This window comes from Erinaceus europaeus, chromosome 12, assembly GCF_950295315.1.
Source record: "Erinaceus europaeus chromosome 12, mEriEur2.1, whole genome shotgun sequence".
NCBI classification, from domain to species: domain Eukaryota; kingdom Metazoa; phylum Chordata; class Mammalia; order Eulipotyphla; family Erinaceidae; genus Erinaceus; species Erinaceus europaeus.
The window spans coordinates 35,943,791-35,968,613 of NC_080173.1; the positions used below are offsets into that span (position 1 = coordinate 35,943,791).

At 37.3% G+C, this 24,823-nt stretch overlaps 1 protein-coding gene across 3 annotated transcripts in view; it reads right to left on the reverse strand.

The window, feature by feature from the left end:
- CACNA2D3 (calcium voltage-gated channel auxiliary subunit alpha2delta 3) overlaps window positions 1-24,823 on the reverse strand; it is a 1,089,122-nt gene that overhangs the window by 44,920 nt on the left and 1,019,379 nt on the right. The window contains exon 36 of one of the 3 annotated variants that reach the window (XM_060203106.1): window positions 6,450-6,627. The exons of the other annotated variants lie outside the window; for them this stretch is intronic. Coding sequence (XP_060059089.1) covers window positions 6,501-6,627 — 127 coding nt within the window. The 3' untranslated portion in view covers window positions 6,450-6,500. Of the gene's footprint in view, window positions 1-6,449; window positions 6,628-24,823 lie in introns of those variants that run through there. 3 annotated transcript variants of the gene reach the window in all.

Consider the following 24,823-nt stretch of genomic DNA (forward strand, 5'->3'; position numbering starts at 1 on the left):
TGAGGAGGTAAAGCTTATACTATTCAGTTGTTGTAAAAGTCATGACATATTTTTGCATAGAAAAATTTGACTTTTCAGACAATGCAATACTTAGGTTTCCAATTACAGTTGGATCTTCCTGACATTTAAGTGGAATAAAGGAGATAAAGTCCTGGTTTAAAAAATTTAGTAACGAAGCATTTGGGTCTACCTGTGTCTTATACTTGTGAAGACACCTCTAGAGCTTCTTCTTGAAGAGTTACAGGGAAATGTGAGTGGGGGATACCTTTCTCATTGCACATCACGTACTTTTCAACTTATCTGTTAATATCTTCACACAGTGTTTGGCATAAGCTCTTACTTATGTTTTAAATCAGCTAAGTTATTTAAAACCAAGGACATTTGTGATAATGCAATGGTTGTACATGGGACTTGCATTCAAGAGGTCTCAGGTTCAATACCATTAATAGTCAAAGCAGAGTTGTACTTTGTTAAAAAAAAAAAGTAAATGAAAGTTAAAAAAAAGATATTTCAAATGATTAGCTGTTGTAAAATTTAAAGATCACCAACCAAGGAGAAGCAGCAGGACAGATGCAGAGGAAGATACCTCAATGGTGGGTTATCAAGCGGCTTTGAGACAGGAACCAACTGCCCCTTCCCTGTGAGAACTCTGGCAAGCTTCCTCCCTCATCTGGGCCCCCTTCTCTTTTCTTAAGGCAAACCTCAAAGTTACCATTGGATCTTGGGCTTCTAGTTGTTTGCAAAACAAATGCTTATTTTCTAACATCATACAAAATAATAGGTGTCTCAGCTACTAGAATTATACATGGTCCGCCCCGTTGCTCACATTTTTAAAAGTTATTCTCTTGAGAAAATTTGTCTCAATAAGCAATCTCCTGACCACTATTTTATTCCCAGACCCTGTATTAAGTGCTAGGAATACAGGAATTAACATGACATAACCCCTTCTATAATGAAGTCAATATAAGACCTCCCAGCTACTGAAGATGAAATAAAAGCCAGGAGCAGGGCAAAATTTTTCTATAATTGCATCTTATAATGTTCACAACAACTCAACCCCCTGTAGGTATGTTGGCATATTCATTGTAAAGATGAGCAGGTGGTAGCTAAGAAGGTTAGTTCATTTGCTGGACTATGAAGTGACTGCATTGAGAACTCATCACACTGAAAGCATGGGCTTCTTTTTGACCCATTCCAGAGTATTTCCCTGTTTGCAAGAAGGAGGAAGAGAAACAGATGCTTAAATAAATAGTATATTGCAGCTACCCCTCAAATGTCCCTGAAAGAGACTGGTACAAAACTGGCTTTCAGGAAGTTGATGAGTCTTTTTAAATTGGATGTTTGTAGATCTCTTTCCACAGGTAAAGTAAATGATGGAACAGTCCATTTCCAAAGTAAATTCTCATGGTGAGATGAACTCAGTATGATATTTGGCTACATAAGTGACTTGGTATCATGACAGAGAACCATTCAACTAGATGTCACAGAAATTCTCTATCAGGACTCAAATTTAGGCAAATTTTTTTAAAAAATTTTTAAATTGAAATATTTATTTATTTTCCCTTTGTTGTCCTTGTTTTTCATTGTTGTTGTAGTTATTATTGTTGTTATTGATGTCGTCATTGTTAGGTAGGACAGAGAGAAAAGGAAAGAGGAGGGGAAGACAGAGAGGGAGAGATAAAGACACCTGCAGACCTGCTTCACCACCTGTGAAGTGACTCCCCTGCAGGTGGGGCACCGGGGCTTGAACTGAGATCCTTATGCCAAGTCCTTGTGCTTTGCGCCAAGTGCGCTTAACCCGCTGCGCTACCGCTCAACTGCCTTTTAGGCAAATCTTAATCCAATTCAAATATAGCACTTAGTAGTTCTCTATCACTGGTCAGAAGACTTAACCTCTTTCATTCTGAGGATCCTACCTGGTAAAATTTAGATAAAAATTGGAAAGAAAATTAAATGTAGATATGGACTTGAAGCTCTTAACAAAAAAGTCAACGTTCAATGAATAGTAATCATATAAGAATTCTCCAATTAATGATGTTAGGAGTAACCCAATATCTGACTTTTAAGGGCTTGCATTTCTCTGTGTTACTTTAAAAGTATTTTCACTTTTGTCATAAAAAGTAATTAGATAATCCCATATTCATGCTTTTAAGCAGTTAATATTTATTTGACTTGATATGCATATGTTTGTCTCTGTTGCTATGTGTCTTTATACATTTCCTTGACTTGCTAAAGAGGCTGTGGCATTGTTGCTTTCTGTGTTTTTTGTCTATTTTCCTCTTGGAAAAGAGGAATATTGAAAGTTTCCATAGTCACTGATATTATTTTAATAGGTAGAGCATGCTACTGTCAATAAATTTTGTTACTATGTATCCAAAATTCTCTATCACACTGTTAGTCTAGGTGTTTCCATCTTGTCAATGAAATTGTATTTATGTCTATGGCCATACCACCCTGAACACGCCCAATCTCATCTGATCTTAAAATTGTATTTATATACTTTGTCACTATTTGTGGAAGATAAAAACCTTGCAAAATAGAGAATGAAAACATCAATATGTTTTTATAGTTGCACTGGGACATTTGTGCCTTCAGTGTTGTCGATGCCAATTTTTTTCAAGTGTGGATTCTTCACATATGCCAAGGCATATAACATTAAAGGAAGATAATAGTAATGTATACTTTAAAAAATATATAATCTGACACCTCTTCTGACATTGCTACTTTCCTAGCTCAGTTTCTCATCATACCACCCAAAAATTAATTTCTAGGGAAGTAGTGATGCTGTTTGTTTTAGCTTTATATGTTTTTCTCCTACCTGAAGGTTATTGTTATACTAGCTGGATTTTTTTTACCCCACTTATCAATAAGGATATATCAAGGCTTTGTTAATCTTTTCAGTGATACATAATGGTAAAGTTTTTTTTATTGTTGTAGTTATTATTGTTATTGATGTTGTTGTGTCCTTGTTGGATAGGACAGAGAGAAATGGTAGGGGGGAGATAAAAGAGGGGGAGAGAAAGACAGACACCTGAAGACCTGCTTCACCACTTGTGAAGTGACTCTCCTGCAGGTGGGGAGCATGGGGTTAGAACTGGAATCCTTATGCATCCTTAGTCAGTGCTTGCACTTTGCGCCACCTGCACTTAACCACTCAACTCCCATGATGGTAAAGTTTTAACAGAACAGTAAATCAAGCTGACTTTGGTAATACTACCCATCAAAAATAAATAAATAAATAAATAAATAAATAAATAAATAAATAAATAAAAGAATTCTCATATAGGCTTGGATCAACCAAAACACTCCAAGACTGCAGGAGCCATTTACTTCAATCAGAAAGGAATCACATATATGATTTTGTTTTCCCAAAGTCAGTAGAGCAATGCTTTGTTTGGGAACCATCTGATATACTGATTCTAGCGTGAGAATTTCTAATGCCTCCTTCTGACTTTGATCATCTACCCCTCTAATTATGTGGATCATGGATGATTCTGATCCATCTTGTACCTTCTCCACCCACTGTTCTTCCAGCTGCACAGAGTAGCTTGCTCATTGGCCAAGGGGTTGATGTGTTTGTTTAGGTTCTTGGGCTGTGTCTTTCTCAGCATGAAAACTCTACTGAAGATGTCTGTCTCCACCTCAGGTTGCCATGGTACCAACTTTTCAAGTGTCTTGAGAGGTCTTATAAAAGGTGGCTGCAGAGGTCACCTGAAGCAAGAGAAATTATAACCCCCCCTACACACACCTGACATGATAATGAAAAAATGAATATCTTTCTTTTTATAGACAAAATGTCCCTTGAAAAAGTGGCCCATATCTAAAGATCTCAACATGCTGTATTTCAAGCAGCATTTCTGCTTTGATCCTTTGAGCCCCTTTAATACATCAGATGGATTTTTAATACCCAGAGGAATATATAAACTCTTTCCAAGCTAAACAAATGGAGGGCAAGCTGGAGAGTTAATAAACACACATCTATAGGGTTTTGGCAACTTGCTAAGCCACTTCAGGTGCAGTGCTGGGCAGCCCAAGGGAGGAACACAGACTGTTCTTTGAGGTAGGGTTGGTGGGCGTCAGCACAAACAACCAGGGGCTGAAGACAATGCACCGCAGAAATGCAGCTTGCAAACGTCAATCGTGTGTGGATACAACTCTATGCTCCTCTAGTCCACATGCAAATAAACATTCTAAAAATATTCCTTGGCTCTGCTGGTCTCCTACCCTCCGGCATGGAAGAGGAAAGCCTCGCTGCACTGTGCATCAAGCCAAACGTACATGTGCCCCCACCCTGAATTCCCACACATTCAGAAACGTACAAATGGGAAATTGTTCGAGAGACTAATTCATGTCAGGTAGAGACCTGCCTAGTTATTATACACATTTGCCCCTCTCATTTGCATTATGGCTTCATGAGGGAAAACAGTAATTTACAACATTTCCTGTGTTAAAACCTCACCAAACACTCCTTTATCAAAGGGCAAGCAAAGATAGCAACACCTACACAACAACGGCCATTCTACCTGGGATCTCAAAGCAGTAATCATCATTGCAGATGGAAATGGGGCACCCCCTTCCTCTTTGGGAACCTGAAAAAGAGGACCAGTGAAGATCTGTCTCTAATAAAGTGTTTTATTGAGTTTAGACTCAGAAAAATTGGGAGAAAAAAATTCAACTGGAGGCTTTGGTTTTTTAATTCCAATTATTATAACGCTTTTAGACCACATTTTCATCTTTGGGAACTCTGAAAATTTCAAAATAAATTTCCCCAGATAAGCATTTCCCTTTCCCTCCACCATTTCCCTAATTTAAAAGTCTACATCCAAGACATTTTTTAGTAACCACGAGAGAAGCTGTCCACTGTAAGAGATGGCATTTAGTTATTCCAAGTTGACCCAAGAGAACATCACTCTAGTGAGGGGCATGTCCTTGATGCTATATGACAAATTGTTGTCAGGGTCTTAGGTTTGATAGAGTTGTGTCTTGAGCTTTTTGTCATAGAATGAAATCATTGTGGGGGGATCTAGTAATTATTCTTGCCACCACCTGAGTAGGCAACAAGAACAACCAATAGGAGGAAGCTGTTTCCTCTCCCTCTGCATGGACAGAACACTAAAATTCAAGTAAACAGAAACACTTGATTTGGGTCATTGGTAGCTCTGTACCTTGCCAGCCCACACGGCAATGTATAACCAGGTAAACAAATCCACAGGGTAGGGGCCAGGAAGAATGATAACATGACCCTCAAACTGCAAAGAGAAGAATTTAATCCTTGGTATTTGTTTCATAGTAGAATGGAAATCTAACTTGTTTAAAAGGGGACTAGGCCCATTTGAAAGGACCAGTGATTATTTCATGGGTGATTGGATCCCACTTGCTTGCACATTTTAAATAAGATTAAGTACAGTACATTTGGCAAGAAGCTATAGAGTGGGAGATACAGAAATATTTCAACAAATTAGTATATGCTTGCAAATTAAGTGGTTAAAACAGTTAAATTTTAACGCCTACATATTATATTGTTTGTGACAGTAATGTACTCTCACTGGCCAAGTCTGAATCTAATTTGTGTAATTAAGCAATGTCTATTGAATATGTGTAGTCCATAATTCAGAATTTCCATCATATTTCTATGGACCAAAGGCTCAAGTGAGATGGAGGAAGTGGCAAAAATCCAAGATCTACTTTATCTAGGACAGCTTTGTTGGAAACAAAGCCATATCAATGACTTTTCCTGATTGAAGCTAAGTGTTTCATCTTCCAGACTTAGAAATCTGTGAGGAGGACTCATCGGAATTTGGTAGTCTACCTACATCCCTGTCAATACAGATGCTTTATACAATATTTCCCATTCAGGACAGGGCAGTGGGGTACCTGGCAGAATACACATATTATCATGTACAAGAACTGGGGTTCAAGCCCCTGGTCCATACTTGCACAAGAGAAGCCTCACAAAGGGTGAAGCAGTGCTGTATATATTTTTCTTTATCTATTCCTATATCTCCCTTTCCTCCCAATTTCTCTCTGTCCTAACAGATAAATTAATGAGGAAAGAAAGAAAGAAAAAAAGAAAGAAAGAAAGAATGAAGGAAGGAAGCAAAGAAAGAAAAAAGGCCAATGGGTACTCTGGATTTGTCATGCAGGCACCAAGCCCCAGTGATAACCCTGGTTGTAATTTAAAAAAAAAAAAATCATGCACCGGGGGTTTCTAAACTATATTTACTATTAACCATTAATCCTCTCAATAAAAAGCAGTAACAATAAAAATCTCACATCCATGAAGCATTTTTTCTCTGTTGGGTAGTATGACAAGTAAGAAAGCCAGACTTTTTTTTAAAACTCAAATACAGAGTTCAACAGTCAAATACATAAGAAGACTTATAGCTCTAATTTTGATGTAGCCAGTTAAAATGGATGCAACTACAAGGTATCATAGCCCAGACTGCAACTAAGCTCAAAACTCCTCCTTTACTCTAGGAAAACGCCATGCCCCCGCCCCCTTAAGCAACAGACCCATTTTCCAGTTTCCAACAAGTCAGCCTGGGATGAACACCTGCAGGAGTTCCACCAAGAATGATCTGAAGACTTCTGGTGACTCGCCCACCCAACGTGAGACCTAACAGGAAACTGAAGAAGTGAAATCCCTGAATGAGGGTTCTCTGCAATGGAGTCCATGAAACATGTCAACATAGCTTTGAGACCAATTATTTTCTTTTGGTTTAACAGATAAGTGAAAGGCACATGGAGAGATGTGATGAGAGAAGAAAATCTTAGCTACAGCATTGGGGGCTTCCAGGAAGATGAGCAAAGCCTGTGCTCAGATTCTGTAGTGAAACCAATGGCAGTGTAATTTTTGTGAAAAGTGATGAGTGATCCCGCACAAACAAGAAAAGAAAACAAAAATCAGATTGCTTTCAAATTAACATTTGTGCCAAAGTTGACATAGAAAAAGTTATTAAAGCTCTGGAATTGCCAGGGCTACACACGTCTAATTTATTCGTATTTAATTGTTTCCCTTAACTGGCCATTAAGTACTATACTTAGGAGCTGATTTCCACACCAAGGAAATATTGTGCGGCCCTTTGCCCACAAAGGTTGTGGGAGGCATCAAGAAGCAATGAAATGTTCTGGAACATGGTAGAAAGTTGCATTATTTTCAGATCTCCAATTTTGTTAGACTTGTTGACAGTCACAAATGCCCAGAAAATATGGGCTCAGTTGTTTTCGATTGCTGTTTGAATAACAGATTAATTTAATAATCAGTGGAGTATTGTATGACGAAAATTAATGGTTAAAGCGGCCAAACCACCAACCCTAATGACATTCTTATGTAAATTCTTATTTTCTCTTAGGCTCCTGCATTCTTAATAAACCCTATATTTTTGAAAATCCTTTTTTATAAACATTGCATACTATCTATCCCTCTGTTATAACAGATTTGTATATGCTATAGACAGATAAATATCTGCTTTCAGAGCTGTCAGTTTCTATTAAGAGCAACTGAGTCACCTCTTGATGGATTTTCCATCTAAAACCATGGAGAGATTCTGGAAAGCGGGCACAGGACACGAGTTGGGAGCAACCAATCTTCAAAGAATTTTTGGAGACCCCAAAGACTTGCTATATGGCTAGACCCACTTGACATTATCATCTGAATTTACGGGAAATGTCTCAGCCCCAAAGTCATCTGACTTCTAAGAAATAGGAAGATGGTTATTGATGGTCCAGCGACACTAGAGCATGAGGTATTGATACATTTCCGCGGGAAGCACACAATTCTTTGGGGTTGTTGCTCTACAGTTTGCCATTGCTTGTGGAGGAAAGTAATCACTGCCTAGAGGAGGGTTTGCAACAGACACAGTTGTGTATGTTCCATTGCGGGAGGCGAGCTGTTTTTCTTTGAAAAAGATCTTCGTGCATAATTTCTGAAATACTATAATTTTCACCAAACTCAGTTTCCAACTCACTCCTGGCCAAATGCTGCTGAATTGTGTTATTTTTGAATGTCATTGCCTCTGACCTGAAATTACCTACAAAGTTGGTCAAAATTTAGTTGTTTTAATTGTTTTAATGGGCAGCTCTTTAGAAGAGTCTCAGTCTCCCTTCCTTTCTCTCTCTCTCTCCTTTCATCATTACCAGGGTTTCAGCACACCAAGCCAACTTTGACAGACAGACAGAAAGACACAAAGCACTAAAGCTTCCTCCAATGCAGTGGAAGCTGGTCTTGAACCTGAATCATATGCATGGCAAAGTGAGAATACCATCCAGGTAAGCTATTATGAGAGCTTAAAAATGCCATTCTGGCATAGGGTAGACAGCATAATGGTTATGCAAATAGACTCTCACGCCTGAGACTCCAGCATCCCAGGTTCAATCCCTTATAACACCATAAGCCAGAAATGAACAGTGTTCTGGTAAAAAAAAATCCATTCTGGCTAGGTAGATGTTGACAAATTTCTATATAAATTAGATACGAAGCAGATGTACAAATCTTGCTTTCTGATTGTTACCATACGTGTTGGTCACTGTTCTAAAAAGTTTCTGGGATATCCACAAGAAAAAGACAGCAGCTTCTAAGGGACTTAGGATGTTCTTTCATTACTTTCTAAAAAAGAATGAGTTGTTTGTTTTTATGAGAGAGATATGAGAACCCTACTCCGTATTGACTTAGAGTGCTGCTGGGTATTGAACCTGGGGCATCTGGGACCTCAGGCATACAAATCCTGTGCTCTAAGATGCTAAACTATCTCTCCACCCTCCTTTCACTTCACTAGAATGCTGATAATATACATGATTCCTTAATACAAAGTATTCAGGCTGCTAAACTATGGCTTAAACACAGCTGTATGAGTGCTATACATCAATGCTGAGCCATCTAAAAGAGAAATGAAGTGCCCATGTTCCTATTTTTCCCACTCAGATTCCAGAATTTCCTTTATTTGGCTTTCATAGTATATAATGACTGCTGGACAGTGATCATTTTTTAAAGTGATTCTTTAATAATAGTTAAGAGGAAAAGCTTTGCAAGTGGTGAAGCAGTGTTGCAGGTGTCTCTATCTCCCTATCCCCCTTCCCATTTGATTTCTAGCTGTCTCTACCCAATAAATAAATAAACAATAAAAAATTTAAATATAATTGTATTGATTTAATACTGTTTTGTAACATCATAAAAATGTAGGAGTGCAGTTCACATCTATATATACATACATAAGACTCCCTTGGGGGAGGGGTGGTCTGGAAATAAAGTCTTCCAAAATATGCAATGTCTTTTGACTGCTGACAGAAAATTATATAACACCTTCCTCATTTCCCCAGCCTCCCACGAATCTTCAACCCCATGTGGAACTCAAGGCCTGAAACAGACTAGTCACAGTGGGTCTAATTACCTTTAGCAATGGCTTGCATTTTATTTGTTCTTGGCTTCCCCAAAGCATTCACACAGTTTGGGGTCATAGCAGCCATGCAATGCTCCTTCATTGAATAGAAGATGGTCTTTCTTTGACTTGAAATCATTAGGTCACTTATTTCAATCAGACAACATTTATGTCTTTGGTTTCTAATTTCAATTCAAAAAAGAACACTGCTTTTCTAGTAGCATTTTTCTGTTTTTGCACTTAGAATGGTAAACAAATCTAATTTACTTTGCTAACTATGACTGTTGGTCATTCATCAAGAAACACCAGATACTTCATGGAATTTGTATTTAATAACTGAGGGCACAAAAGCACTCAAATCACTAAAGAAGCAGTGGAGTTCCAGCCAGAGGAAATGGCATAGTGGATAAAGAGAATAAAATACTGATAAAGGGTTGATGAAATCAATAAAGCTTGAGGTCCTAAGTTTTACTACAGCCAGTAGTGAGCAAGAGAGCTCTGGTTCTCTCTCCTCCTCTCCCATCAATAAATAAGTAAATAAACCTTTTTATAAAATGTAGTTCACTTCAGAGTAAAAAAGTCATGAACTGTAAATAGCCCTTAAGTTATGCATAAACTCTGCTATGCGAGATAGATGTAGGCTGTGCCTTCTTCTATGAAGAATTCTATAGTAGTAAAGTGACTTTACAAGACAGGAAAAAAGAAAATTCACATTTCAATAGAATGGTTTATGGTAGTTAAAAATTTTTGACATTAATTTGGTCCAGTACTATGCCTGCATTAAATGTGGCCATTGTTGAACACATACTCTGTTCTAGACATGATGGTGAATTCATAACATTCATTTAATTCTTATAACAATTCTATCAAGTGTTTACTATTGTTATTCTCCTAGTAGTACCCAGGAAGAAGCTGAATTTTAGAGTTCAGTTTTTTCCTAAAGGTCACAATCAGTGAGTTAAGACTCACACTTTGCATTCCCTGATATCACTACTCCTGAATTAAAGCATCAGTGCTTTCTTGTGGACACTCTAGAATTTCTGAATCAGAACAGTGAACTATAATATGGTAGCTTAAGCAAATATGAAAGACATTCTGCTCTAAACACTTAAGAGATGCTTGGTAAAATAGTAAAACCAAACGATGTTTAAATACAAGAGACATGACAAGAAAAGAAAAACACAAAAAGCTACTTTGTACATTTATGGTTACATATAAAAAAAAAGCAGATCTCCTTGTGCTACTTGGGGATCCAAACAGGAAAAACATTATTGGCATGAGAAATAAAACTTGAAGTCTAAACTACATGCTGCTTGGGAAAGCTATTTACTGTAATTATGTGATACAGAAACTACTAAGTACAAAAATCTCACCTCACCATTATTTCCAAACACTCAATTCCAACAGAGAAGCACAAACATAAATCTAACTAGGAGGAGAAACTAAACTCAAGCTCCATTCTATCTCCACAAAATTACAACTAATAAAAATACCACGGGGATGGGTAGTGATACACATGGTAGAGTATACACATCACAGTGCACAAAGACCTGGTTTAAAGCACCAGCTTCCCACCTGCAGGGGGCAGGTGAGGGAAAGTTCACAAGTGGTGAAGCAGGTCTTCAGATGCCCCCCCCATCTCCTTCCTCTTAACTTCTCTCTGTCTCTATCCAAAATTAATTAATTAATTAAAAATAAAATGATAAAGATATAGCAGTTCACAGCCAAAAGTGACAAATATATGAACAAATAATCACTCATTAAAAATTAAGAGGACTGGTACCCCCATTTGACCCCAACCAACCCTCCAATTTACACTACTTAAACAATTTTAGGGGCAAGTAATTGTTTACTACTTAAACAATTTTAGGGGCATTTTTAACCAAGTGGTGCATTTGGTTAAATGCACACACTGCAATATGCAAGGACCTGGGTTCAAGCCCCTGGTCCCCACCTGCAGGGGGAAAGCTTCACAAGTGGTGAAGCAGGGCTGCAGGTATCTTTCTGTCTCTCTCCATCTCTATCTCTACCCTCTCAGGTTCTCTCTGTCCCTATCAACTAATAAATAAATAAAAAAATATAAAAAAGATTTACTTATTAAAAACTATCATAAGTCCTTTATAATTATTTAGGAATACAGTAATTTTTCAAAGGAAGAGCAGGGAGTCTGGTGGTAGCGCAGCGGGTTAAGTGCATATGGCACAAAGCACAAGGACCGGCGTGAGGATCCAGGTTCGAGCCCCTGGCTCCCCACCTGCAGGGGAGTTGCTTCACAGGCAGTGAAGCAAGTCAGCAGGTGTCTATCTTTCTCTTCCCCCTCTGCCTCCCCCCCTCCATTTCTCTCTGTCCTATCCAACAACAACATCAATAACTACAACAATAAAAAAACAATAAGGGCAACAAAAGAATAAATAAATATTTTTAAAAAGGAAGAGCAGCCCAGGAGATGCTGTAGTGGGTAAAACTTTGAATTGTGGGCTGCCTAATGGCACACTCAATTAAGCACACACATTACCATGCACAAAGACCTGGATTTGAGGCCATGCTCCCCACCTATGGGGTGGGCTGCTTCACAATTATCAAAATAGTGTACCTGCAGTTGTCTTTTTGTCCCTCTCTATTTACCTTCCCTCTCAATTTCTCTCTATCCTGTCAAAATACAAATGAATGAAAGAAAAAAATAACAAACAAACAAAAAAACCTTTGGACTTTCAGGCATGAGGTCCTAAGTCTAGAACCAGAGATGCCTGAGGGATGCTCTGGTTTTTTCTGCATCTCTCTTTCACCTCCCCTTTTTCATAAATAAATACATGCATACATATTTTAAATAACATAAACAGGAGAAACCAATGTTTCTAGAAATAAAAAAGTAATATATCCATGTTAAAAATTCAGTGACTAGTTAAGTAGCAGGTTAGACATAAATGAAAGCAAGTTCATGAACTCTAACATAAATTTAAGTAAAATATTCAGAATAAATATGTAAGAAGATAGAATACATTTAGGTATGCAGCTATGACATTTCAGAATATTTCAAAAGAAGGGGGTAGAGCCAAGATGACAACATAACTACAATTCCTGACTTTCTCTCTGCAAAGCAGTGGCTGGCTTGAGTGCTGGGAGTGTAGTGTAGTAAAGGCAGATTTCACAGCCAACAGATTCAAAATGCTACCATGATGCCAACTGGACTTCCCAGGGCAGATGACCCTATCAGTGTGTCCTGGACCCCCACCTCCCCTGATCCCTGCCCCACTAGGGAAAGTAAGAAATAGGCTGGGAGTATGGATCGAACTGCCAATGCCCATGTTCAGCAGGGAATCAATTATAGAAACCAGACCTTCCACCTTTTGCACCCCATAGTGATCCTGGGTCCTTACTCTCAGAGGGTTAAATAATTGGAAAGCTATCAGGGGAGGGAATGGGATATGGAGTTCCAGTGGTGGGAACTGTGTGGGATTGACCCCTCTTATGCTGTGGTCTTGTAAGTGTTTCCATTTTATAAATAAAACTTTAAAAAAGAAAGAGAAAAAAAAAAGAGAATAAGGAGAAAGAAAAAGATGGAGAAGGAGGAGAAGAAAGAAGAAGAAGGAGAAGGAGAAGGAGAAAGAAGGAGAAGGAATAGGAGAAGGAGAAGGAGAAGAAGAAGAGGAAGAAGAAGAAGAAAGAAGAAGGAGGAGGAGGAGAAGGAGGAGAAGGAGAAAGAGAAGGAGAAGGAGAAGGAGAAAAGTCATGGAGTGGGGCAGACTACTCCCAATGACTCAAAGCTGAAAGCTTGAATGCAGTGGAATAATATCTTTTAAGTATTTAATGTACTTACTCCATAACATGGAGCTAACTCACTATTGAAGCATATATATTAAGGAAGGCTTTTTAGACAAAAATTTGGGGGATTTAAGAAGATTGTTCAAAAGCAAAAACAAAAAAAAACCTTAAGTACTGTACAACAAACAAGTCACCCGCCCAAAAAAAAAAATAACTAAAGCAGTGCAGAGCTAACAAATTCATAAACATCTCATTCACTATAGAAAGTAATGAAAGTAAAACCATATTTAATGGACTATAAACATATCAGAGATGAAATATTAGGAATAGAACATGAAAGAGAAGGCAGGTAATCCAAGTTAGAGAATATTTTGCATTGGTTGATTCTAGAAGAGAGTAGAGGTCTTTATTAATTAAAATATGATTTTTGTAAGAGAGGGTACATATAACTGTCATTAAGAATGTGTTATCTATATATTGGCTGAGGAGAAAAAGGAGAGGGGCTCAATAAATCCTGTAGAAGACAATATAACAAGAAGATAACCAAGGAAAGAACATAAGAAATATAAAACACATAAAATGGGGGTAGAAATAAACCTCAATTTATTGATAAACACAATACATGATAGAAAATAAAATCACCAATAACATACAGAGATTAACACAAATTTATGACCCAGCTCTAGTCCACTTACTGGACAAAATGCCAATGCAAAATGCCAAGGAAAGAATGGAAAATGGAAGGAAGGGAGAAACTATGCTTAAGAAATGCTGTCATGCAAAGCACAAGGACCTGTGGAAGGATCCCGGTTCCAGTGCCTGGCTCCCCACCTGCAGGGGAGTCACTGCACAAGCGGTGAAAGAGTTCTACAGGTGTCTCTTTCTCTCCTCCTTACTGTCTTACCCTCCTCTCTCCATTTCTCTCTGTCCTATCCAACGACAACATCAATAAAAACAACAATAACTATAACAATAAAACAACAAGGGCAATAAAATGGAATAAATATTTTAAAAAGTAGAATTTTAAAAAAAGAAAGAAATGCTTTCACAAGAACTATCATACTACCCATTAGCAAGCAAAATTGATATTCTGGCATGAAGAAATTTTATTCACTATATATAGTGGTTAAAGGGTGACTTATTAGGAAGTTGTACCCATTTTTAATAGGAATGTCTACAGTAATAGGCTTTCAAAATATAGCAGTAAAAGTGAATTAGATGATATGAAGGACATTAAAAATTCCTAAACTCAGTGAAATATTTACATCTAACATATTATAAAAGGAAAGCTTGAAACATAATATACTTGACTGAATAGATACACATTAATCTCTTTACCCAACTATTAACATGAAATTTGCTTTCAAAAATGCACAGACAAGTATGAAACCACAAAGCAAGTCTATCTCCAAAAGATTTTGACATCAGATTTTTAAAAATGTCTTATTTACTTTAAAGAGAGAGAGAGAATGAGAGAGAGAGAGAATGAGAAAGAGAGAATGAGAGAGAGAGACTGAGAGGAATACCAGAGTATTCCTATTTTATGGTGGTACTGGGGACTGAACCTGGAATCTCATATAATCAGGCTAAGTATTTTGCACAGCCATTATGCTATTTCCCATCAGTCCTCCCCTACTTTAAAAAAAATCTGATGGTGTTTGATAAATGATTGGAAAGGTCCTGGGTTCAATTACTGGTGCCACATATAATGACTGAGTACTTCTGTGGTCTCTCTCTTTCTCTCTCTCTCTCATCTCTCTCTTTTAAACCTATATATTAGCAAATCATAAAACACTATTAAAATTTACAGATAAAATTACTAGAATTATAAAATTTATTGAGTTGAACAGATATATACTATTATGTTGTTAGTATGTTAGATTTATCGGGAGTTCACCAGGAATGGTGGTGTCATGCTGGCACTACATCCAGAGATAACAGTGGTAGTAAAATAAAATTAGGGTTGTATTGTTATATGGAAAACTGGGAAATGTTATGCATGCACAAACTATTGTATTTACTTTCGAATGTAGAACATTAAATTCCCAATAAAGAAATTAAAATAAATCAAACATGAAACAAAATAAAACAAGTAAGTTTAGGGGGAATAAAGTGGAAGGTAGAGAGAAATGTGTCTGTGCAAATGAAACTATAATAGCTAAGCATTAAACACAAAACAAATAAATAGACAAGAATAACCCCACAAATACAGAATAAAAGTAACAGGCTAGATAAGAAGCAAAGAAAATTAAACAGGTAATCAAAGAAATAACAGTCAGAAGTGCAAGCTAGCACCTTCAGCATTGGAAGAAGTGTCAGTATTGTTTTTTCACCCTATGTCTCTCTTTATCTGCTAAAATTGTCCTGAAGGAATGAAGTCCTGGAGAAAACAACAACAAAGAAAGAAGAAACAAGTAAAGAGAAAAAGAAAAAAAATGGATATAAGGAAGAAAAAGAGGAAAAAGAAACAACAGAGTGAAACAAGCTAAATGATGGTTCTCTGCAATGAAAAGAAACTTATCTTTGCCTACTGGGAAGGGAAGAGAACAGAAAAGAGGATCAAGGGAAAGAGCTGGGATAGGAAGAGGCATAGAAAGACTTTATAAGAGGCAACATCACAGCTATGGGAATATTTCTAATCAAGAGAACATTAATAACATATGTATTATGTGAAATCAATCAATGTGAAAGTGAGATGAAATTTTCTAAGAAATAAAACCACCCAAATCATTTCAAAAGAAATAAATTCCAAAGATGTGTCCAACCACTGAAGAAACTAATTGAGTATTTACATATATATATATATATATATATATATATATATATGCACACACAAAAAACAATTATCACTGATAATCACAAGAAAACAATTTTTTTTCTTTTTTTATTTAAGAAAGGATTAATTAACAAAACCATAGGGTAGGAGGGGTACAACTCCACACAATTCCCACCGCCCAATCTCCATATCCCACCCCCTCCCCCGATAGCTTTCCCATTCTCTATCCCTCTGGGAGCATGGACCCAGGGTCATTGAGGGTTGCAGAAGGTAGAAGGTCTGGCTTCTGTAATTGCTTCCTCGCTGAACATGGGCGTTGACTGGTCGGTCCATACTCCCAGTCTGCCTCTCTCTTTCCCTAGTAGGATGGGTCTCTGGGGAAGCTGAGCTCCAGGACACATTGGTGGTGTCTTCAATCCAGGGAAGTCTGGCTGGCATCCTGATGACACCTGGAACCTGGTGACTGAAAAGAGAGTTAACATACAAAGCCAAACAAATTGTTGAGCAATCATGGACCCAGAGCTTAGAAAAGTGGAGAGGAAGTATTAGGGAGGTACTCACTGCAAACTCTAGTGTACTTCTGCTTTCTTACTTTGGTGCCATACTCCAAACTCAGTCAATTTCTGCTTTGCGTTTCTACTTCTTTTTTTTTTTTTACATGCATAACATTCCCCAGATTCCCATTTAGCAATACAACCCCCACTATTTCATTCATCATTTTTCATGGACCTGTATTCTCCCCACCCACCCACCCACCCCAGAGTCTTTTACTTTGGTGTAATACTCCAATTCCATTTCAGGTTCGGCTTGTGTTTTCTTTTCTAATCTTGTTTTTCAACTTCGGCCTGAGAGTGAGATCATCCCATATTCATCCTTCTGTTTCTGACTTATTTCACTCAACATGATTTTTTCAAGGTCCATCCAAGATCGGCTGAAAACGGTGAAGTCACCATTTTTTACAGCTGAGTAGTATTCCATTGTGTATATATACCACAACTTGCTCAGCCACTCATCTGTTGTTGGACACCTGGGTTGCTTCCAGGTTTTGGCTATTACAAATTGTGCTGCCAAGAACTTATGTGTACACAGATTTTTTTGGATGGATGTGTTAGGTTCCTTAGGATATATCCCCAGGAGGGGAATTGCAGGGTCATAGGGTAGGTCCATTTCTAGCCTTCTGAGAGTTCTCCAGACTGTTCTCCACAGAGGTTGGACCAATTGACATTCCCACCAGCAGTGCAGGAGGGTTCCTTTGACCCCACATCCTTTCCAGCATTTGCTGCTGTTACCTTTTCTGATGTGTGACATTCTCACAGGAGTGAAGTGATATCTCGTTGTTGTCTTGATTTGCATTTCTCTGACAATCAGAGACTTGGAGCATTTTTTCATGTGTTTTTCGGCCTTTTGGATCTCTTCTGTGGTGAATATTCTGTCCAATTCCTCCCCCCATTTTTGGATGGGGTTATTTGTTGTCTTGTTGTTGAGTCTGGTAAGCTCTTTATATATGTTGGTTATTAAACTCTTATCTGATGTATGGCATGTAAAGATCTTCTCCCATTCTGTGAGGGGTCTCTTGATTTGGGTAGTGGTTTCTTTTGCTGTGAAGAAGCTTTTTAATTTGATGTAGTCCCATAGGTTTATACTTGCCTTAGTCTTCCTTGTAATTGGATTCGTTTCATTGAAAATGTCTTTAAAATTTATGCGGAAAAAAGTTCTTCCAATATTTTCCTCTAAGTATCTGATAGTTTCTGGTCTAACATCCAAGTCCTTGATCCACTTGGAATTTACTTTTGTATTTGGTGAAATACAGTGATTCAGCTTCATTTTTCTGCATGTTTCAACCCATTGTTTCCAACACCATTTGTTGAAGAGACTCTGCTTTCCCCATGTAATAGTCTGGGCCCCTTTGTCAAAGATTAGATGTCCATAGGTGTGGGGCCTCATTTCTGGGCTCTCAATTCTATTCCACTGGTCAGTGTGTCTGTTCATGTTCCAGTACCAAGCAGTTTTGATGACAATGGCCCTATAATATAGTTTGAGATCTGGCAGTGTGATGCCTCCGGTTCTGTTCTTTTTTCTCAAGATTGTTTTGGCAATTCTAGGTCTTTTCTGGTTCCAGATAAACATTTGTAGCATTTGTTCTATTCTCCTAAAAAATGTGCTTGGGATCTTGATGGGGATAGCATTAAATTTGTAGATGGCTCTGGGTAATATATTCATTTTGATGATGTTAATTCTTCCAACCCATGAACATGGAATATATTTCCACTTCTTTGTGTCTTTTTCAATTTCTTTGAGTAGTGACTCATAATTTTCAGTATACAAGTCTTTCACTTCTTTGGTTAGGTTTATTCCTAGATATTTTATTGTTTTTGTTGCTATAGAAAAAGGAACTGATTTCTGGATTTCAATTTCTTCTAACTTAGTATTTGCATAGAGGAATGCCACTGACTTTTGAATGTTAATTTTATAGCCTGACACATTACTGTATTGCCTGATGATTTCCAAAAGCTTCTTGCTAGATTCCTTAGGTTTTTCCATGTATACTATCATGTCATCTGCAAATAAGGAGAGTTTGACTTCTTCTCTTCCAATCTGTATTCCTTTAATTCCTTGCTCCTGCCTGATTGCTATGGCAAGAACTTCCAACACTATGTTGAATAGTAATGGTGATAGTGGGCAGCCCTGTCTAGTACCTGATCTGAGGAGAAATGCTTCCAGTTTTTCACCATTGAGTATGATGTTGGCTGTAGGTTTGCTATATATAGACTCCACTATCTTCAGGAATTTTCCATCTATTCCTATTTTTTGTAGTGTTTTGATCAAAAAGGGATGTTGTATTTTGTCAAAGGCTTTCTCTGCATCTATTGATATGACCATGTGGTTTTTGGTCTTGCTTTTGTTGATGTGGTGGATCACATTGATTGATTTACGTATATTAAACCAACCTTGCATGCCTGGGATAAACCCCACTTGGTCATGATGAACAATCCTTTTGATATACTGCTGTATCCGGTTGGCTAGAATTTTGTTCAATATTTTAGCATCTATGTTCATCAGAGATATTGGTCTGTAGTTTTCTTTTTTGGTTGTGTCCCTGTCTGCTTTTGGTATCAGGGTGATGTTGGCTTCATAGAAGCTGGCAGGGAGTATTCCAGTGTCTTCAATCTTCTGGAAGACTTTTAAAAGTAGAGGTATTAGTTCTTCTTTGAAAGTTTTATAGAATTCATTTGTAAAACCATCTGGTCCAGGACTTTTATTTTTGGGAAGATTTTTGATAACTGTTTCAATTTCATTAGCTGTGATGGGCCTGTTCATGTTATCCACTTCCTCTTTACTTAGTTTTGGAAGTTGGTAGGTATCTAGGAAATCATTCATTTCTTCCAGGTTCTCTAACTTGGTGGCATATAGTTGTTCATAGAAGCCTCCAATGATATGTTGAATTTCTGCAGTGTCTGTTGTGATATCTCCTCTTTCATTTACTATCCGATTTATTTGGGTCTTCTCCCTTTTTTGTTTTGTCAGTCTGGCTAAAGGTTTGTCGATTTTGTTTACTCTTTCGAAGAACCAACATTTACTTTCATTGATCTTTTGTATGGTTTTCCTATTCTCAATGTTATTTATTTCTGCCCTAACTTTAGTAATTTCTGTCCTTCTGGTTGCTTTAGGGTTCCTTTGTTGTTCTTCTTCTAGGTCTTTAAGATGTGCAATCAGGCTGTTTATTTGTGCCTTTTCTTGTTTCCTAATGTGTGCTTGTATAGCTATGAACTTCCCTCTTAGGACTGCTTCAGCTGTGTCCCAAATATTTTGATAGCTTGTGTCTTCATTTTCATTGAACTCTCGAAACATTTTGATTTCTTCCTTGATTTCCTCTTTGACCCAGAAGTTGTTAAGAAGTGTACTGTTGAGCTTGCACATTTTGGCACTGTTACTAATCTTTTGTTGATTGTTAAGTGTTAGTTTAATTCCACTGTGGTCTGAGAAGATGCTTGATATGATTTCAGTGCTCTTGAATAGGCTGATGCTGTCTTTGTGGCCTAACATATGGTCTATCCTTGAGAATGATCCATGTGGATTTGAGTAAAATGTGTATTCCAGTTTCTTGGGATGAATGACTGAAAATGTCCAATAGTTCTAGTTTATCTATCTCTTCATTTAGCTCCCTTATGTCTTTACTGATTTTCTTCCTGGATGATCTGTCAAGTTGAGATAGTGGGGTGTTGAAGTCCCCTACTATGATTGTGTTACTGTTAATATATTGCTGTAGCTCTTTCATTGTAGCTTTCTCATTGGGTGCATAGATATTAATAATTGTTAAGTCCTCCTGATTGACTGATCCTCTGAGCATTAAGTAGTGTCCATTCCTATCTTTTTTAATCTTATGTATTTTAAAGTCTATCATGTCAGATATGAGAATAGCTGTTCCTGCCCTTTTTTGTGGGCCATTGGCTTGAATGATAGTTTTCCATCCTTTCACTTTAAGTCTGTGTTTGTCTTGTTGCGTTAGGTGAGTTTCCTGTAGACAACATATTGTTGGGTTGTGTTTTCTGATCCATCTTCCTACTCTGTGTCTTTTAATAGGTGAATTCAGGCCATTCACATTTATTGATATCAAAGATTGAAGATATTTTAATGCCATTCTTGTAGAGTTTTAGAGTGTTTTGATATATGTCCTATTTGTGGTGGTCTGGTTGTTTATAGGAAACCTTTCAGAACTTCTTTCAAGGCAGGCTTGGTGATGGTTGCTTCCTTCAACTGTTGCTTGTCTGAGAAGGTTTTGATGCTTCCATCTAGTCTGAATGACAATCTAGCAGGATATAGTATTCTTGGCTGAAAGCCTTTCTCATTGAGCACTCGATAGATATCTTGCCATTCTCTTCTGGCCTGTAGTGTTTGTATGGAGAAGTCTGCTGCTAATCTTATGGGTTTTCCTTTGTAGGTGACTCTTTGTTTTTCTCTTGCAGCCTTGAGGATCCTTTCTTTATCCTTATTCCTTTCCAATCTAAGTATGACATGTCTTGGTGTCTTTAGGTCTGGGTTAATTCTGTTTGGGACCCTCTGGGCGTCTTGAATCTTTATGTCTTTGGTGTTGTCTAGACTAGAGAAATTTTCAGCTATTATGGCCTGGAGAACGCTTTCTTCCTCCCCTTCTCTTTCTTCCTCTGGTAAGCCAATAATGCGTATATTGTTTCTTTTGAAGTCATCCCATAGGACTCTGTTGTTGTTCTCAGCATCTCTTAATCTCTTTTTGAGATCTCTTACTTCTTCTTTAGTTGTTTCTAATTCATCCTCAATCTTGCTAATTCTGTCTTCAGCCTCATTGATTCTATTCTCTCTGCCCTCTACTGCTCTCTGGAGTTCATCTATTTTGTTGCCCTGCTCTGATACTGTTTTAGCTTATTCAGCTAGTTGCCTTCTTAGCTCAGCAATTTCAGCTTTCAGCTCTCTAATAACCATGAGATTATTAGAATTTTCTTCCATATTCTCATTTGTTGTTCCTGCAGTTCTGATTACAATTTTTTCAAATTCTTTACTCACTCCTGTTATTATTTCCTTAGCTAATGTTTGGATGTTGAACTCGTTGTTTTGTGCTTCGCCCTCTGGAGGACTTTTAGCTGGACTCTTGTCCTGGTTCGAGTCTCCATTATTTTTTCTTGTTGTTTTAACCATTTTATATAAGTTAACAGTTTTTTCAATCCCTGAGTTGGAGTTCAGTGGTGTAAAAGCCTTTTTTTTCCCCCTGTAGGCTATGGTAGCCTGAGGGCTTTTAAACTATCAATAGGCTTCTTGGCTTAATCAATGACTCTTGACCAAGAGATAAAGCAGGGTGTGGCAGAGATAATCCAGTGGTTATGGTGCTGTGGCGCTCAGCCAACAAAACACCCACGAGGGAAACTCGCCCTTGGCGAGCTAGTACTAAATGAACAAGGGGAACTGATTCTGGAGTTTTCCTTCTGTAAACGAACCGGTTTTAGGTTCCTGGGGAGACTTTTTTTTTTTTTTTTTTTTTTTGGTACACAAATGAAGTCCGATTTTGGAAGGTCTTGTCTCTCCCAAGATTCGACTTCCGGAGGCGGAGCTACGAGCAGCAGATCACTTTCTCTCCTCTCCTCTCCTCTCCCGGATCAACTAGGAATACCAAAGGAGACCACCCGGACCGAAACAAGACAGGACTAGAATGACCACAGAAACCCAGTAAATCACCCGTGAGTACAAACACGGGTGGCTGGTGACAGAGAGGAGAGAGGGGCCTAAGGAGAGATTAAGTGACTGCTAACAGTTGACAGTTTGTCAGTGGAGACACCACCTCCAGTCTACTCCACCAACAAGGGGACAGCTGAAGGGAGGAAAGGATTCCCCAGAGACTCACCAAGTACAACTCTGAGTCTCCATTGCTACTACCCTCAGAATCTGGAGCAGCAACAGGGAGGGACACCAGGGCACAGAGATCTAACCGGGAAACTCAGGAGAAGACCTATACCTCGGTGGCATAGCTGAAGGGCTGTGAAAGTCTCTTTGCACAAGAAAACAATTTTAACCTTATACAAAATGTTAAAGATATTAGTGAAAAGGGGAAAACTTTGCAAGTAACTTTGTTATAATAAAATAGCCTTAATAGAAAAACCAAGTGACACTATAAGGATAAAGAAGCACAGCCCACACACAACAAAATTCCATAATATAATATGAGCCAATGAATCAAACAAATATAATTTCTGGTTTTTGTAATGACAGTGAAAGTCTGTCTTAGGAAAACAAGTGTTTTCTCATGTTGACTAATCCTTCTACCATAAAGATAGCTATAGCACATATTTTCATGATTTAAGATTTGTTTTGATTACATTAATATTACTCAATACGTAGACACATTTCAATTGCTTTAATAATGGATGTAGAAATGAATTAATGATAAACTTAAATATATATTCAAGTTTCAAACAATAATAACAATTGCAGCAAAGGTCTTGAAGAGATTTTTAAGCTAGTCAGTATTTAAACTACTAAATATTTAGAAATTTAGAGAGTGAATAGTAGTTATAGTTGTGCATCATGTGAACGTATATGCTGTTGACTGTACAATTAAAAATAGTAACCCTGGAAGATTTTATCTTATTTATATTTTATCTTATTTATATTTTAGTATATTTATATTTTATTTATATAGCTAATATCACTAGAAGCAATCTCTTTAAATCAGGAATAAATATTATTTAGTCTTACAACTTTGATTCAATAGAGTACTGTTAAGTCCAGTGTAATGAAAAAATAAAATATGGAGACTAGAAAGGAAATTTTCACAAGAAATATTACTGTGTATTAAAAACAACTGTAACAAATTCTATCCATAAATTATTAGATATAAATGATACGAGATATATCGATATATATGTAATGGGTACAAGATATACACTAAGCAGAAGTTGGGAACATGTTCATATACTATCATATATGATAATTAGTCACCAATTAGAAAATGTAGTTTTAGATACATGTCATTTCTTATAGCAAGAAACTCTATAAGCAGACCAGACATAAGTCTAAAATAGAATTATAAAACTGTACAGTGAAATAAAGTAAATAAAGAGCTGTGCTTAGCTAACAAGTGGGAAATTTCTATGTTGTAAAAGATAGTGATTATGTTCAAATTAAACAATAATAATTCCAATTATTAATCTATTAGTTTTGTCTATTGAATGATCTAATTAAACCCCTAGCACAATTCATGAAAATTAACAAGCTGGTTCCAAAAGTAACATGAAAGGCTAAAAAAACAATAGCAGTCAAGATGACTTAGAAGAGTAAAGAAGGGATATTTGTTCTAAATAGCCAGTCTTATTACTCAGCTATAGTAATTAAAGGGACCCTGTGTTGACGTAGTCACTGACAAGTCATAAAACCTGGTAACAGATCTGCATCTAGATGAGAACTCAGTCCATGACACAGGTGCCATAGAAAATCTGTATTCTATAAATCCAAATAAATCTAATCCAATAAAATGTGCTGGCTAACAGGCCAATTTAGGAAAGGGCCAAATTAGACCCTACCTCATGCCACTTACACAAATAAATTTCAGGGGCTAGAGTTCAGAATGTGAAAGGTAATACATTAAAGCCTTTAGAATAAAAAAATATATGAGACATAACATTAGGTCAGAGACTTGAAGATTAAACAAGGAAAAATGTACAAATCATAAAAAGAAAAAGGTGTAAGTAGACAATGTTAAAATAAAAAAGAAAATGTCTATATATGTAATGCCATCTATAATAAGGTGAAGAGACATATCATGAAATAGGAAGACACATAGTATACATGACTGAAAGGAAATCTTACTAGAGACAGAAAGAACAGCCAAATCAGTAAGAATGGATCCACCTTCTGATAGAGAGCCTCCCAATCATAAAGAAGAGTACAGAAATCCCAAATGATGGGGGGGGGGGGGGAACATGAAACTGTTTAAAATAAGAGTCCAAATTTCATTAGTAATCAGTCAAATGCATAACAAAATCATTAATGATAACCTTCAAAACATTCTATTTCCATGAAGCCTGAAGATAAGTGCCTTCAATAAAGACATACCATAGAGTTTTTCCTCAAACAAATAGCTGAAACTGACAACTGTAAAATTTGAAAACCTCCATAGACACTCTTCTGCAAGCATGGGCTAAACATTTCCCACATTCTAGTCCATCCTTATGCATTTTGAACACTTCTCAAACTCTAAATGGTCTCTCTAACAATGCCACATAATGTTTCCTCCAAGCTGATGGAAATACTTGCTCACACAAAAGGGCAGCCATATTACCATCTCTCATGTGACTTTATGCCTGCTAGTGGCATCAGCCCATTCCACACTGAACAGAAAACAGAAAGATGAGGGTGCGAGGAAAGGGGGCAGGGTGGGTGGGCTTAC